The sequence below is a fragment of the Pygocentrus nattereri genome, chromosome 2, assembly GCF_015220715.1.
Source record: "Pygocentrus nattereri isolate fPygNat1 chromosome 2, fPygNat1.pri, whole genome shotgun sequence".
Lineage (NCBI taxonomy): Eukaryota > Metazoa > Chordata > Actinopteri > Characiformes > Serrasalmidae > Pygocentrus > Pygocentrus nattereri.
The window spans coordinates 23815681-23827904 of NC_051212.1; the positions used below are offsets into that span (position 1 = coordinate 23815681).

A 12224-nucleotide genomic window follows, 5' to 3' on the forward strand; every position below is an offset into this window, starting at 1 on the left:
TTCAGAGGCCTGAAGCTGAGGGTGACTGTGTCCAGGGCACTTGGTTAAATGTAGCAGACAGAGTTTGAGATGAAAAGATTAAGCGAAGAAGAAACAAGCACAGCCATTCTCATGTCACTGCTATAAGAAAATGTTGAATCTCTGAAATGGTACGCAAAACATTCTTAAAATTTACATCCTTAAATTTAATGAAGGCTAATATAAAGCAGGTTGATTCTAAGTGATAACATTTCTCTTCGTTCGTTTATCACAAAATCTAATATATTTTTTAACAATGTAACATTGATGTTTGCCAGTTGTGTAAATAAAATTGAAAACTAAAATCAGTTATGTGGGTTTGATATGTCAACCACAATATATATTGTATCATATGCAGTAAATGGTTTTTAAGGTGCTGTGTGTGTTTGTAGGTATCTGCTTGTTTTTGATTATGATGTTGGAAAAATACATGCAAATGTCGATTTAGGATCATGTTTGTGTGAGTATATGTTTGTGTGTGTGTGAGCAAGCAAGAGAGAGAAAGAAATGCAGACAGGGAATAAAAATGAACAGTAAAAAGTGGAATGCAATAACTAAAGAAGGCTAAAAAGGACCCTATTGTCCAGCCCATTAAAGCAGAGGCCATTCATCCGCCAGCACATTACTCTTCTTTAGGGTCCTCAGTTGCTAAGGCTCCCCTTTGTCTTCAGGCACACCCTCTATTGCCATGGCCACTTCTTCTTTACTGCACCAGGTTTGTAAATACTCCCAGGTTTGAACAAAGCCAGAAGCCGCCACGCTAACAGCGTCACAGAAAGAGGGATAGAGAAAGAAAATCAGAACCAAGGACAGTCAGTTATAGGCTGAACTCTGTGGTCAAAAGACCTTCTGAAAACAGACTCCTGAAGAAATAAAGTGCCTGATGCAGAATGGTGGGGGCAGATTTTCACTTTGGACTGTGTCCTGAAGATAAACTTCTGAGCTCGCTGCGAGACACAACCCAGAGACTACAAAGGCTGTTACATTCAGAGAGAACCAGGGGTGCTGAGGGGCCTGGGCCAGAGCTTGAGAATGAAGACCCAGCAAGGGTTCTTAAGAAGCTTTTTTGGCTCCTGAAGGAGTGGAGTGTGTTGCACACACACAGAATAGGATTCTTACAAGGGGAACTGAACATGACAGCACACATACTCACAGAGCAAGAGAGGGAATCAAATACTGCATGCAAGCTTCCAGAAAGAGACACTCATCAAGCATCACGAATGGGTAAGTCATGTTCAAGGGAGTGTTTCATTCTCAGCCCTTCATATGCACTTGTGTTTTCCTAATTTGCTCTACATTGCAAAATCAAAAGCTCATGTTATTTCTCTTCAGGCCTCTCTTGGGAGTCTATTCCTCACAAGCATGCTTACATTGCTGATGTCATTCTAAATGTGCTGGAAGATGTGCAGAACATTAAGCAGAGACTGTGTTCAGTCACAAGCAAACTTGACAGAGCTGTCAGCATTCTCTCTGAAGCCAAGCTAGGGTATACGGAAACTAATACTGAAGCAAAAGAGGAGGATATTGTGATTTGTGACAATACTATGGTTCAGAATAACCTGGTCCATTCACAAGCATCCTCTGAAGATCCTTGTGTCTCTCAAGAGACTTGCCCTCAATACACCCCAAAAATCTCACACTCATATACCCAGGAGTGTGTCCTTCAAAGTACCCCAAACACTGAAGCAGAAAGCTATGCTTTGTCTGAAGGAAAGGATGGTCATCAAAACCCAAACCAGTCCTGTAATGAAAGCCCAGTTGAGCTTGCAAGAGATGTGCAGAAAAAGGAAGCCATTCAGTATGAAGTTGTGAAGAATTCACAAAATGATGGCCAGGAACGTCACCAAGAAGCAGATGGAGGAATGAAGAGAGAACCACAAAAAGAACCAGGGGAAAAAATAGTAAAAGCCAAACAAAGCAGCGGTCATCTTGCACAATCTGAGAAAGACTCTGTAAGCTGGACACAAAGCTGGGCTACAATAGGGTATGACCTCTTTTGTATTTGTTAGTTTGTAATTGTATGGTATTGACTTGACAGAGAAGGTTCTTGGATAGTCTATAATTTGCAGTATTATTTGCAGTACATAAGATGCAAAATGAAACGCACACAAAACCTTATATATGATAAAGTTTCCTGTCATGTCTGGTCACTATTCATGTTTCAGGTATAAACAGGTTTTGTTTTCATTGGGGAATCATTCATCATAAAATGTAACATTTCTTGTAGAGTCCCTCAGGTTTCAATTTTAGGCCTGTTTAGAAAATCACTAAACAGATTTCATTAATTATAATTCTTCTTTTTTATTATCATTGATTATAATTGTTCTTATTAATAATTCTTTTATTAATGTTACTGTACTTTCTCACTTGGTTTGATATAAACAGTCCCTGAAACTCATTAAATGTTGATTGACCTAGCATTCTTTGTCACAGTTTAGCAGACTCGGCCAGCTCTACTTCCAAAGCTGTTTGCTACATAACTGGCCCATTGGAAGTTATAAAGGTCATCACCTGTATGGTAGTGGATGGCCTTAGCTCTCTCGTGGTGTCCAGATCAGAGGAACTGGTAAGCAGCGTGCTCAGGATTAAAAAGCCCAGCAGCTCCAAATGTGCCTCCTCGCCTCTTACCATAGCTGTGCCTTTTCGGACTTCTTACCGAGGGAACTACCGTGAGATCATGGTGAAGGTTGTGGACCAAGAGCAGAGGGTCAGCTACATCACTCCTGCAGCCACAGAGGGCAACTATGGAGGTCACAGGGTCTGAACAATATTACATAAGCAATATTTAGTGAAATATTCATAAGAATGATTCACTAAACCTTATTTTCACGTTCATGGAGGTGAATTTGTCTGCATAATGTTTTTTTCCTCAGGGTTCGTTTGCAGTGGTGCGGGTGTACACCCTAGGTGTGTTTGCGGTGATGTCCCGTTTGCAAAGGGAGACTTTCACTATCCCAAAGAGAGGTCTCTCTGTCAAACTCAGTGTGGACTCAAGAATATGCCTGGACTACCTGCCGGGATCTTTCAACACACCAGTGGTTGCCCAAGCTCTGGTACTTTTTAAAAACTTAGACTTCTAGTCCATATGTAAATTTAAAGTGAATTCCACTGATTCACTATTTATATATGACAAAATCATTAACCAAAATAAACAAAGTGGACTGATGTGAAATGGTCCACCGTAGACAAAATAACTGAGTCAGAATTGCTTACCAAACAGGAACCAAACAGCAAGTTGATGCACAAATCGATTATGAACAAACTGTCTGGTGCCTGACAAACTGATGTACGATAGTTCTGCGACAAGATTTGAGTAACATATTTTTTTTGGATAGCCCACTGCTTCAATGTTTACTTTAACTGCAAACCAAAACCTAACCCTTACTCTTATCCTGGTCCTAAGCCTAACTGTGGTACTAATCCTATTCCTAACCCTAACACTGTTGAGAATTATCTGGCATTCAACAGTTTGTTAATAAATTTAACATCTGTAGCTAATCTACTGGGGGCCATCCAAATAAAATGAGACTAAAGTGTGACCAAAGTGTTATTTTTTGATGCAGGGCATTGTAAGGCAAAGTACTCAAATGAAACTTTTTTTCTCTAACTACTACTATATTACCATTTTCAATGCTACATATGTAACTGAGAAGATATGTGTAGGTTCGCTGTCGTTTTGCATAGCATAATAAAAAATGAGCTATATTTATATTGCATTGAAGAAATTGTGACCCCAGATTTCCATCACCACTATTGTAAAGAAATACAAGTCTGTATATTTTTCTGCAATTAACCATTTCAAAAAAATTCTCTGAATGACTGTTTATGTCTCAAAAATTGAATTATTCATTAACTTTGAAAAATCGGTGGAATTGCACTTTAACGCGTACAATTCCCTCTACTGTCTTTACAATGTAAGTAAGTAAAAGTAAAGTAAGTAAAATTCATTTATACAGCACTTTTCACAGACACCAGCCACAAAGTGCTTTACAAAACATAACACAACATAAAATATATAACATGACACAGTACAAAAGATTTAAAACAAAAACAGGAATGGCAATGCCTTAGCTGCCTTGACCATTATCCAAATGCTTGCTTAAAAAGGGAGGTCTTTAGTTGCTTTTTAAAAGACTCCACAGAATCAATTGATCTTAAAAAAAGGGGTCAGTGTAATCCACAATTTTTGAGCGACGACCTCAAATGCTCCACGAGTCTTTAATCAAGAACATGGAACATACAGTAAATTTATTTGTACACAATGTGTGCCTCAACAATGAGAGGTAGTTTTTAAAGGGCTTAAATGCTCACCTGTAAACTCTGTGAGTTCTGACTCTGAGTTATTCTAGAACAACACATTTCAAACCACTCTGAGTGACTTTTGTTGACATCTTAACGACTGAATTATTCAGAAACTTAAAAAAATTGGTGGATATCCGGTCAATACCACCCAAAGCTGAAAAAACTTGCTCTTCAAACTGAGCCCTTTTCACTCATCAGGTGCAGCCAGTGGATGCTATGCTGTTGTCTACGCTGAAGTGCAAGAATGATTCCTACCATTCAATCCTCACCACTAGCCCTCTACTTTACCTAAGTAACCCTTCAACACTAACCCCACGACGACCTTTAACAATAACCCTGCCTTGTCCACCTAACCCTGACAAGAGGAAAACAGGAGAGGATAGCAACCACACTTGTCCCAGCAGCACAGCCCTAAAGCTTGACACCTTCTCACCCCGTCGAATCAGGTATGGACTCCTCAGGAGCGTCAGTTTCAAAAGTGAAGCCCATTTCAAATGTTTCTGAGTTATGAGGACATTTCACTTTGAATATGATCATTCTCAGATTCTCTCAGACAAGACAATGTCTTGACAAGAGAGTGAAAAATCATAAAATTTTAGTAATAATAGCTAGCAGTATGTTTCTGTTTAGTCATGATGTTATCATTTCACAAGTATATATCTCTTATGTATTTTTCAAGCAGAGTTTTGAGTGGATCACTGAAGTCGTCTAAAGAGCTGTCTAAAGAGCAGCTGGCTGTACTGGGCTGGAGAGATAAGCAGTGGAATATTCTAGATAAAATCAGCGTGCGGAACCTTCAGAACGGCTTGGTGTCTTTTGAGCTCATGGAGAACTATGAGCGGTATCTACTGACCATTTGCATTTAAATGCATTTACACATGCAGTGTAGTCAGAAATTGCAATTTGCAGTATAATTAAGAAGTATTGACCCTTTAGGATCTTCTTCTTTTTCAAAACAGCTAAATTCTCAGTGCTGAATTCACTCTTAAATGGGAATTATATCCATTTTCCCACCAAATTTCTGCAGAATTCAATCACTGAGATGTAAACAAAGTAATTGATAGTGGTTTGATGTGATATGATGCATTCTAGAAAAATGTACTGATTTCTTTGCAGTGGTTGTGATAGAACCTAAGAGTTGTGATGCTCACAATGTATATATAACTATTTTATCTACTCTCCAAAATGACCTGTGAACATATATGTTCTTCTTAAGCTGTTGAAAATGGTGAAATAGTGGTAAATTTGAAAACAAGTAATGTCTCAGTCATCTAGTCATTAGTCATTTTGTCATAACCATTTCAGTTGCTTTCACCTCAAGCTGAACTGGTTCATTTGGTTTTTCAGATTCACAAAGAGCAGCCAACTGTTGGAATGTCAGTGTTTGCTGGAGAATGTTGAGTCAGTTTGCTGTGGTCTTCACACTGTTTATTTGAAACCAGTTGGACTAGGACAGGGTTATTATTAAAGATGAATTCCATTGATTTTTTATTTTTATTTTGCATAATTATATTTTAAGATTATTATGCAAATTTAGAAATTAAATGGCTTATGTCCAAAGTGTTTAACACCTGTTATTACATGGTTAAGAATGTGCTGATGTCCTGATGTCTGAGACATTGTTATATGAAAGTTTTACCATCAGCTTTTGGCCTTATGTCAGAGGTACATGCAGGGTAATGTAAAGCAAAATGGTACCCAAAGATGTATGAGTTCACTGGTGATACTAAATGAACCATTTCACCTCAAAACACTCTGAAATATGTAGCAATTTTGAAAAATCTGTGTAATTCTCCTTTAATTCAACACTGAAGCTCTTGCTGAGTAACCGCTCTCTTTCTCTCTCTCTCTAGGTTGATAGTCCTTCGTCTACTATCTTCTGTGAGACCTTTCTACTTGACTTTCTTTGCTAAAGATCTGGAGGAGTCAGTGAGTACCTGTGCTGTAACTGTTGTCCTCCACACCAAGGGGCAGGACCCCAGCAGTGCAGTCCTGGCTGTCCTGCCCAGTAGAGGGCTGAGCTGGGGGCTGGCTGAACTCCGAGCCCAGGCTTACTGTGGGCCTCCAGAGCCCTCCACTGAATTCTCCATGAGGGAGGGAGAGCAGCTGCTGTTGAAATTCAGCGGGAACATTACCAGTGCAGGTACTTAATGAGCCATGCTTGATCCAAGGAAAGAAATATGCAGCATTGTGTTAGAGTTGTATGAAAGTCTGCACAGTGAGCAAGAACAGTGCAAGGACTGTTCTCATCAATCAGCAAGATGAAGGCAGCGCTACAATACACCCGTCAGAGGAATAGAGGGAGTTGTAGTAATGCTAGAACTCCCCTTATTCTACTGTCTGATTACAATGAAGATGTTTAATGAATCAGACAATGTGCATTTGGCAATGTCAAGACATTTTCTAATTCCTTAAAGTGATAGTCCAGTGAGAAATCAAAATTGCACAATTTTACCTTTCCTCAAATGTACTGTTAAGCCTAGATGTTTATTATTATAATTACTGCTTGCACTGGAGCTATTGTAGTTAGGTAACCTCTAGTAGACTTGCTGACATTATCTTTGACACTCTATGACTCTTATCTATAAAAATCTGTTATATGTATTTTGAAAATCCATTTCTTTTTGGATTTAGCTTCGTAGCTTCGTAGCTCTACAAAAAATGTGTGTAGTTCTGCTATCAGTCTTCGGAATCTGACCAACTGAGTATTATCTTGTAGAAGATAATAACGGTTAATTATATCATAAAACAAGTTAGTAACTGGTGGAATGATAGTTATTATATAAATTACAAATAGTTGTTATTACAAATAGCAGGATGGATAGAACATGTCTCAATCAATCAGATATGTGCATTGGGTATAACTGTTGTATAAAGTGTAGCATATTTAGGAGCCTTTGTTTGATTGTGTGTGTTTATCCATGTATGCTTGTTTGTGCAGGTGGTCAGAGTGCTGAGCCTCACACAGTTACACTTCACACTCAGAGGAGGAACTGGCTCTATCTGAAGCTGAAAGAACAGGACCCGTTTGGAAACTACAGCTCACCTCACTACAAAGGCACAGCTACTCTCTACAGGATCCCCAGAGATCAGCTGGTCTGGACAGGAGACAGAGCGGTCATATCTGAAGATTACATCTTAGAGGACCCCATCTGCAAGCTGTCGCTCACTCTTCCAAAGGTGAAAGCACATGCTATTTTACATATCAGGACTGTAATAAGGTGGTGACAGCATATTCTACAGGAGAACAAGCACAACATCTGCAGTAATAGTTTATTACACCGACAAAATTTTGCCTTTCTGACTTTTCATAATAACTGTATTGACGTAATATATTTCAGTCATATGAATCAAGTCAAGTCAATGCATTACTTTATCAGTCTACTTCATACAAGAGATAGCTAACGCTGTGCCTGATCCAGAAGACGCATCCAAAACTGTCGACATTTATTGTGTCTAATCCAGGCTGTGTTTAGTCTAATTGTGTGTTTTGCCTCGGGCTGAATTTAAGGGACCTATGGAGGCTACCCTGTAAGCCTCGGTCTGGAATGAAGGTGTTCTCAACTCAAAGCAAAAGGTGAAGTTCCAGCCGAAAATATCCCTTTGAGGTTGTTCCCCATTTATTGCAAAAAATGAAGTTTAATACAAAGGCTAGTTCACCTTGGTGCTGTTCAGTGCGTTAAAATATGCTGTCTTGGCTGGTTCCACGTGGCTATAGTAAGAACCGTGTGTTCCCCAGTCCAAGCCGTCCTCATCACTAATCACAGGCACCTGCGATAAAACCTGTGACCTACGTGACCTAAGCTAAAGTGAAGTGCTCCCCCAAGTGACTAAGTCTAAAACTACACTAAAACCTACCTATATGTGCAAATAAAATGGCTCCTACAGGACCCTTACAATTACATTGCACATCACATGGAATGTTTGGTTATGATAAAGATTTCAGTTGTTCTTCTTCTTCAGACTGTGAAAACTCTGTCTCGACCAGTGACTACAAAAGTCTTGCACCACGATCAGACAGGTAAAGTACAATTATTCAAAATCCACCCTCTGTCTCTCTCTCTCTCTTTCTTTTTCCTTCTCCACCTCCCTCCTTCTCTATCTCCCTCTCTCAATCTCCTTTTCTCTGCTGTTCTTTCTTTCTTTCTTTCTTTCTTTCTTTCTTTCTTTCTTTCTTTCTTTCTTCTCTATCCATTTCTTTCCTTCTTTCTTCCTCCCTCCTTCCTTCTCTCTCTATCTATCTATCTATCTATCTATCTATCTATCTATCTATCTATCTATCTATCTATCTATCCCTTTTTCCTTCTCTCTCTCATTCCTTATTTCTTTCCTTCTCACTTTCTTTCTCTCTCTTTATCAATCTTCCCCTCTCCCCTTCCTCTCCCCACCATACCTCCCTCAGTCCCCACCCCTTTCTCTCTCTTTGTCTTTGTATATCTTTCATTCTCTCCTCTCCCTCTTTCCCACCATGCTTCACTCCTTCTCTCTCTCTCTCTCTCTCTCTCTCTCTCTCTCTCTCTCATCTCCTTACCCTCTGCCTCTATCACCAGAACCACTCTGTGATGAGCTGGTAGCCTGGCTCTGTGGCAAGCTGTCTGAAGAGGATGCAGCACTACTGGTCATGTGCCTCCATCTGCGCCGTTCTACTATCCAGCTGGCCAGACTCCGAGCCCCAGACAGCTTCTCTCAGCAGACCTTCCACATCCTGGCCACCTGGAGACGAGCCCTGCCCTCATCCACACCAAAACTCCCCTTACTGGCCCGCTGCGTGACCCGCATCGGCAGACCAGAGTTGGCTGCAGAGCTCCTAAGCAGAGGCTTGGTTGTGGATGAAGGAGAGAGAAGTACATAACCCTGGAGATTAAACACTGTGGAGGGATGTATAACAGGCCATGACACTCCATTACATTGAGAAAGAATGAGATTCAGTCATGTTCAGTAATGTCAGCACGTTAATCTAAATAATCACCTATAAAGTAATGATGTAGATAACTGCATAGGTTTATACAGTACAGTTTAGTTTCACATGAGCCTAAGGTCACCATGTCCAATAACAAATGTTGGCTAGAGGGTATAAAGCCCCCCAGTATTGGTCTGTGGAGCATTGAAACTGCATTCTCTGGATCATCTTGCAAGACCCCCAGCATTCCAACAATTCCAACAAAATATTAGATTAAACAAAATTTCATGTTTGTGTTTATGTTCACTTATGTGACTTATGTTCACTTTGAGCAATGCTGGATTTTTGGTATACATATATATGAATATGAGAGAGGCTAAAACAAATTGAATAATTTACATTTAGAACAATTTGGTTGTTTGTATTGAAGAGCTGTTCTTTCATCTGATGTTCACATCTGCAGCAGATTTAGCCACTTTGAGCCTTTTTTCTGAGGCTAAATTCCCTGACAGGCAGGCGCCCCTGGGCAATGGTGTGAGTGGTCTGGCCAGTTATCTATCCTTAAGCATCATCCATTACCTTTGAGATGAGCTGGAGTGACATTTGTGATCCAGAACTAATCATCCAACATCAGTACCTGACCTCGCTAATGCTCCTGTGGATGAATGCAATCACACCCTAACAGTAATGTTTTCCGAAGAGCTATTGAGTGAGCAGATATCTACAAGCTTTTGGACAGTTATTGCACATGAATGGGTGAAATGTGGATTTGTTTTGCTGTGCGAGACAAATATGTCGTATTCGGTGTGTCAGACTTGCTGAACTAGAACGTGCAAGGACTCAAATTTGATGCCCTACATGAAGTTACGCTATCAGTCCAGCAGATGGCGGTGTTATTGCGTTAATGAGGGAAAAAACGGTATCAATAAGATCAGCCAGGAGTTGGTGTTTATTCCACAGTGAAACGCCTTCATCTGAGCCCGTGTAGTTTACGGTTATAAGAGTCATGAATTCAGGGGTCAGCCAGTTCCTGTGGTGGACCCACTAGTGGACCCACGGACCCACTCAGTGCGCATGCGCGCCGCACCACTCCGCCATCCGCGTGACTTTGTGGGCGTTGGACAGCCCGATGACGTCACTGGATGCCAGCTCCCGAAGCACGAGGACTCATGCATGCACGTACTGCAGGGCTACCGTAAATACCCGACTGCACTGGACAGAGTGACATTGTCCGGTCTCAGGACGCTCCACCCAGCGCTTTGAAAAGCTGGTTTTCCTAGGGTTCTTTAGTAAAGCCAGTGGTGCTATTTAGAACCAAGAGTCGTATTTAAAACCATTCCTTGATTAACTGGTTCTCCGCATGGTGAATGGTTCTTTAGGTTGCTGGAGAATGTGTTGTATGTGGTTGTACATAGCTCCAAAACGGGTTATTGGTGCTATATAAAACCATCGTCATGGTTCTATATAGAACCATATACAACACATTCTCCAACGATCTGAAGAACCGTTTCAGTTCGGCATATTATTTGAGTGTATCTGCTAAAAGGAATAGCTGTTTTTGATCGATGTGACATCATCATTGTGAAAACCAACTGTTGTTCATATACCTGCCTATTCAGCCAGCAACACTTTAGCCACACCCGTTTATATAATCAGGTTACAAGGAGTAGCTATTTGGAATGCTTTTTGAATGAGGTACAACACTGGTCAGCCAATCAGAACAGAGCTTATTTACATATATCAGTTTCAAAGGCTCAGTAACAAGGAACAGACTAATTACTTCTAAAGAATAGAGACAGCTTGGAAAATGATTGTGTAAAAATGAATTGTGACTGTTTTTGGTACATTAACTTGCATATATGAAGGAAAAATGTGGGATATAGGCACTTAAAGGCTGTTTGTGTAGGCTTATTAAGCTTTATTCAATTGCTTGTTCTTTGGTTTTAAAAACTATTATTAAGAATATATATTAGCGTGTGATCTTATATCAGCTTCTGATAATGGATCATTTATAATGCATTTCAATGTAAAAGTAGCATCCCACTTTATATCCCCATCTGAGAATGATGTCCACATTTATCTAACACTATGAATTGTAATTTGACTCCAATATTACTTTTATTGGCTGATGACTGGGGATTTTTGTAACCAGCATAACAGAACCCAGCATAGCACAACCTCAGTTTTAAAAAAATACTAATTTAAAGGGTCTATGTTATGGAAAACAATTTTCACCGTTTTTTCTTTTTAAATAAAAGAGTTTGAGGTAGCATGAAAACATTGTTAAAGTTTGAAAATGTGCCTTCCCATTCATTTGCCAGTCAGAAAGTATGATACCAAAAACAGCCCATTTTAAAATCACTGTTTTTGTAATGTCATAGGTGCCAACACATTTATGTATATCTGCCTTTTCAGCCTAAAGCAGGTTAATCCTGCTCGTTCACACTGAAGTTATAAGCGCTCAGCCTGGTTTCTGAATGAGGTCCAACACAAGGCAGCCAGTCATTACAGGGCTCATTTGCATGTATCCTACCTCACAGTAATAAATACAGCCTGTTTACTTCCATGGCATATAGAGAGGTTGGTGGTTTGAAAATGATCATGTAATGTATTGCAACAGTTTTTGCCAACTAAAATTTCAGAAGAGAAAACATAAAAAGTGAAAAAAATAAAATGCTTGAAAAGTCAATAGGGATATTAGCCCTTTAAGGTCACCTGGTGAGCGGTTTTCAGGACGTATAGTGATGCTGATCTACAAGTGTGTCCCACTTTACCGGAGTTCCCCTCGCTCGTTCTACGGCTCCTGTATTAGGAACACACCGGCCTCCACTCAGACTCAAACAACAGCACGTATTACTTATTCTGTGCAGCAGCCACGCTGCAACGTGACTGCCGAGACGCGTGCACCGACCTGCTCCTCGACCAGCCAATGAGCGACGACCTGGGCGTGAATAGGCGGGAATTTGAGAACGCGGGCAGCCAATAGGGAATCGCGTATGCGTGT

The 12224-nt window shown here is 40.2% G+C and overlaps 1 protein-coding gene across 1 annotated transcript; it reads left to right on the plus strand.

Moving 5' to 3' along the window:
• The first annotated feature begins 908 nt into the window (after window positions 1-908).
• Window positions 909-12206, plus strand: dthd1 (death domain containing 1). The gene is made up of 12 exons (XM_017699587.2): window positions 909-1242; window positions 1351-2002; window positions 2452-2776; window positions 2892-3071; window positions 4519-4766; window positions 5003-5161; window positions 6174-6463; window positions 7262-7500; window positions 8284-8341; window positions 8871-9164; window positions 10209-10415; window positions 12091-12206. Exons 1-12 carry the CDS (start codon window positions 909-911, stop codon window positions 12204-12206), a joined length of 3102 nt encoding a protein of 1033 aa, XP_017555076.2.
• Window positions 12207-12224: the final 18 nt, after the last annotated feature.

Coding starts and splice junctions, on each gene's coding strand:
- dthd1 (XM_017699587.2), top strand. CDS start 909: ATGGTGGGGGCAGATTTTCACTTTGGACTGTGTCCTGAAGATAAACTT. Junction 2,777..2,891: donor GCAACTATGGAGGTCACAGG/GTCTGAACAATA, acceptor TTTTTTCCTCAG/GGTTCGTTTGCAGTGGTGCG. Junction 7,501..8,283: donor TGTCGCTCACTCTTCCAAAG/GTGAAAGCACAT, acceptor CTTCTTCTTCAG/ACTGTGAAAACTCTGTCTCG.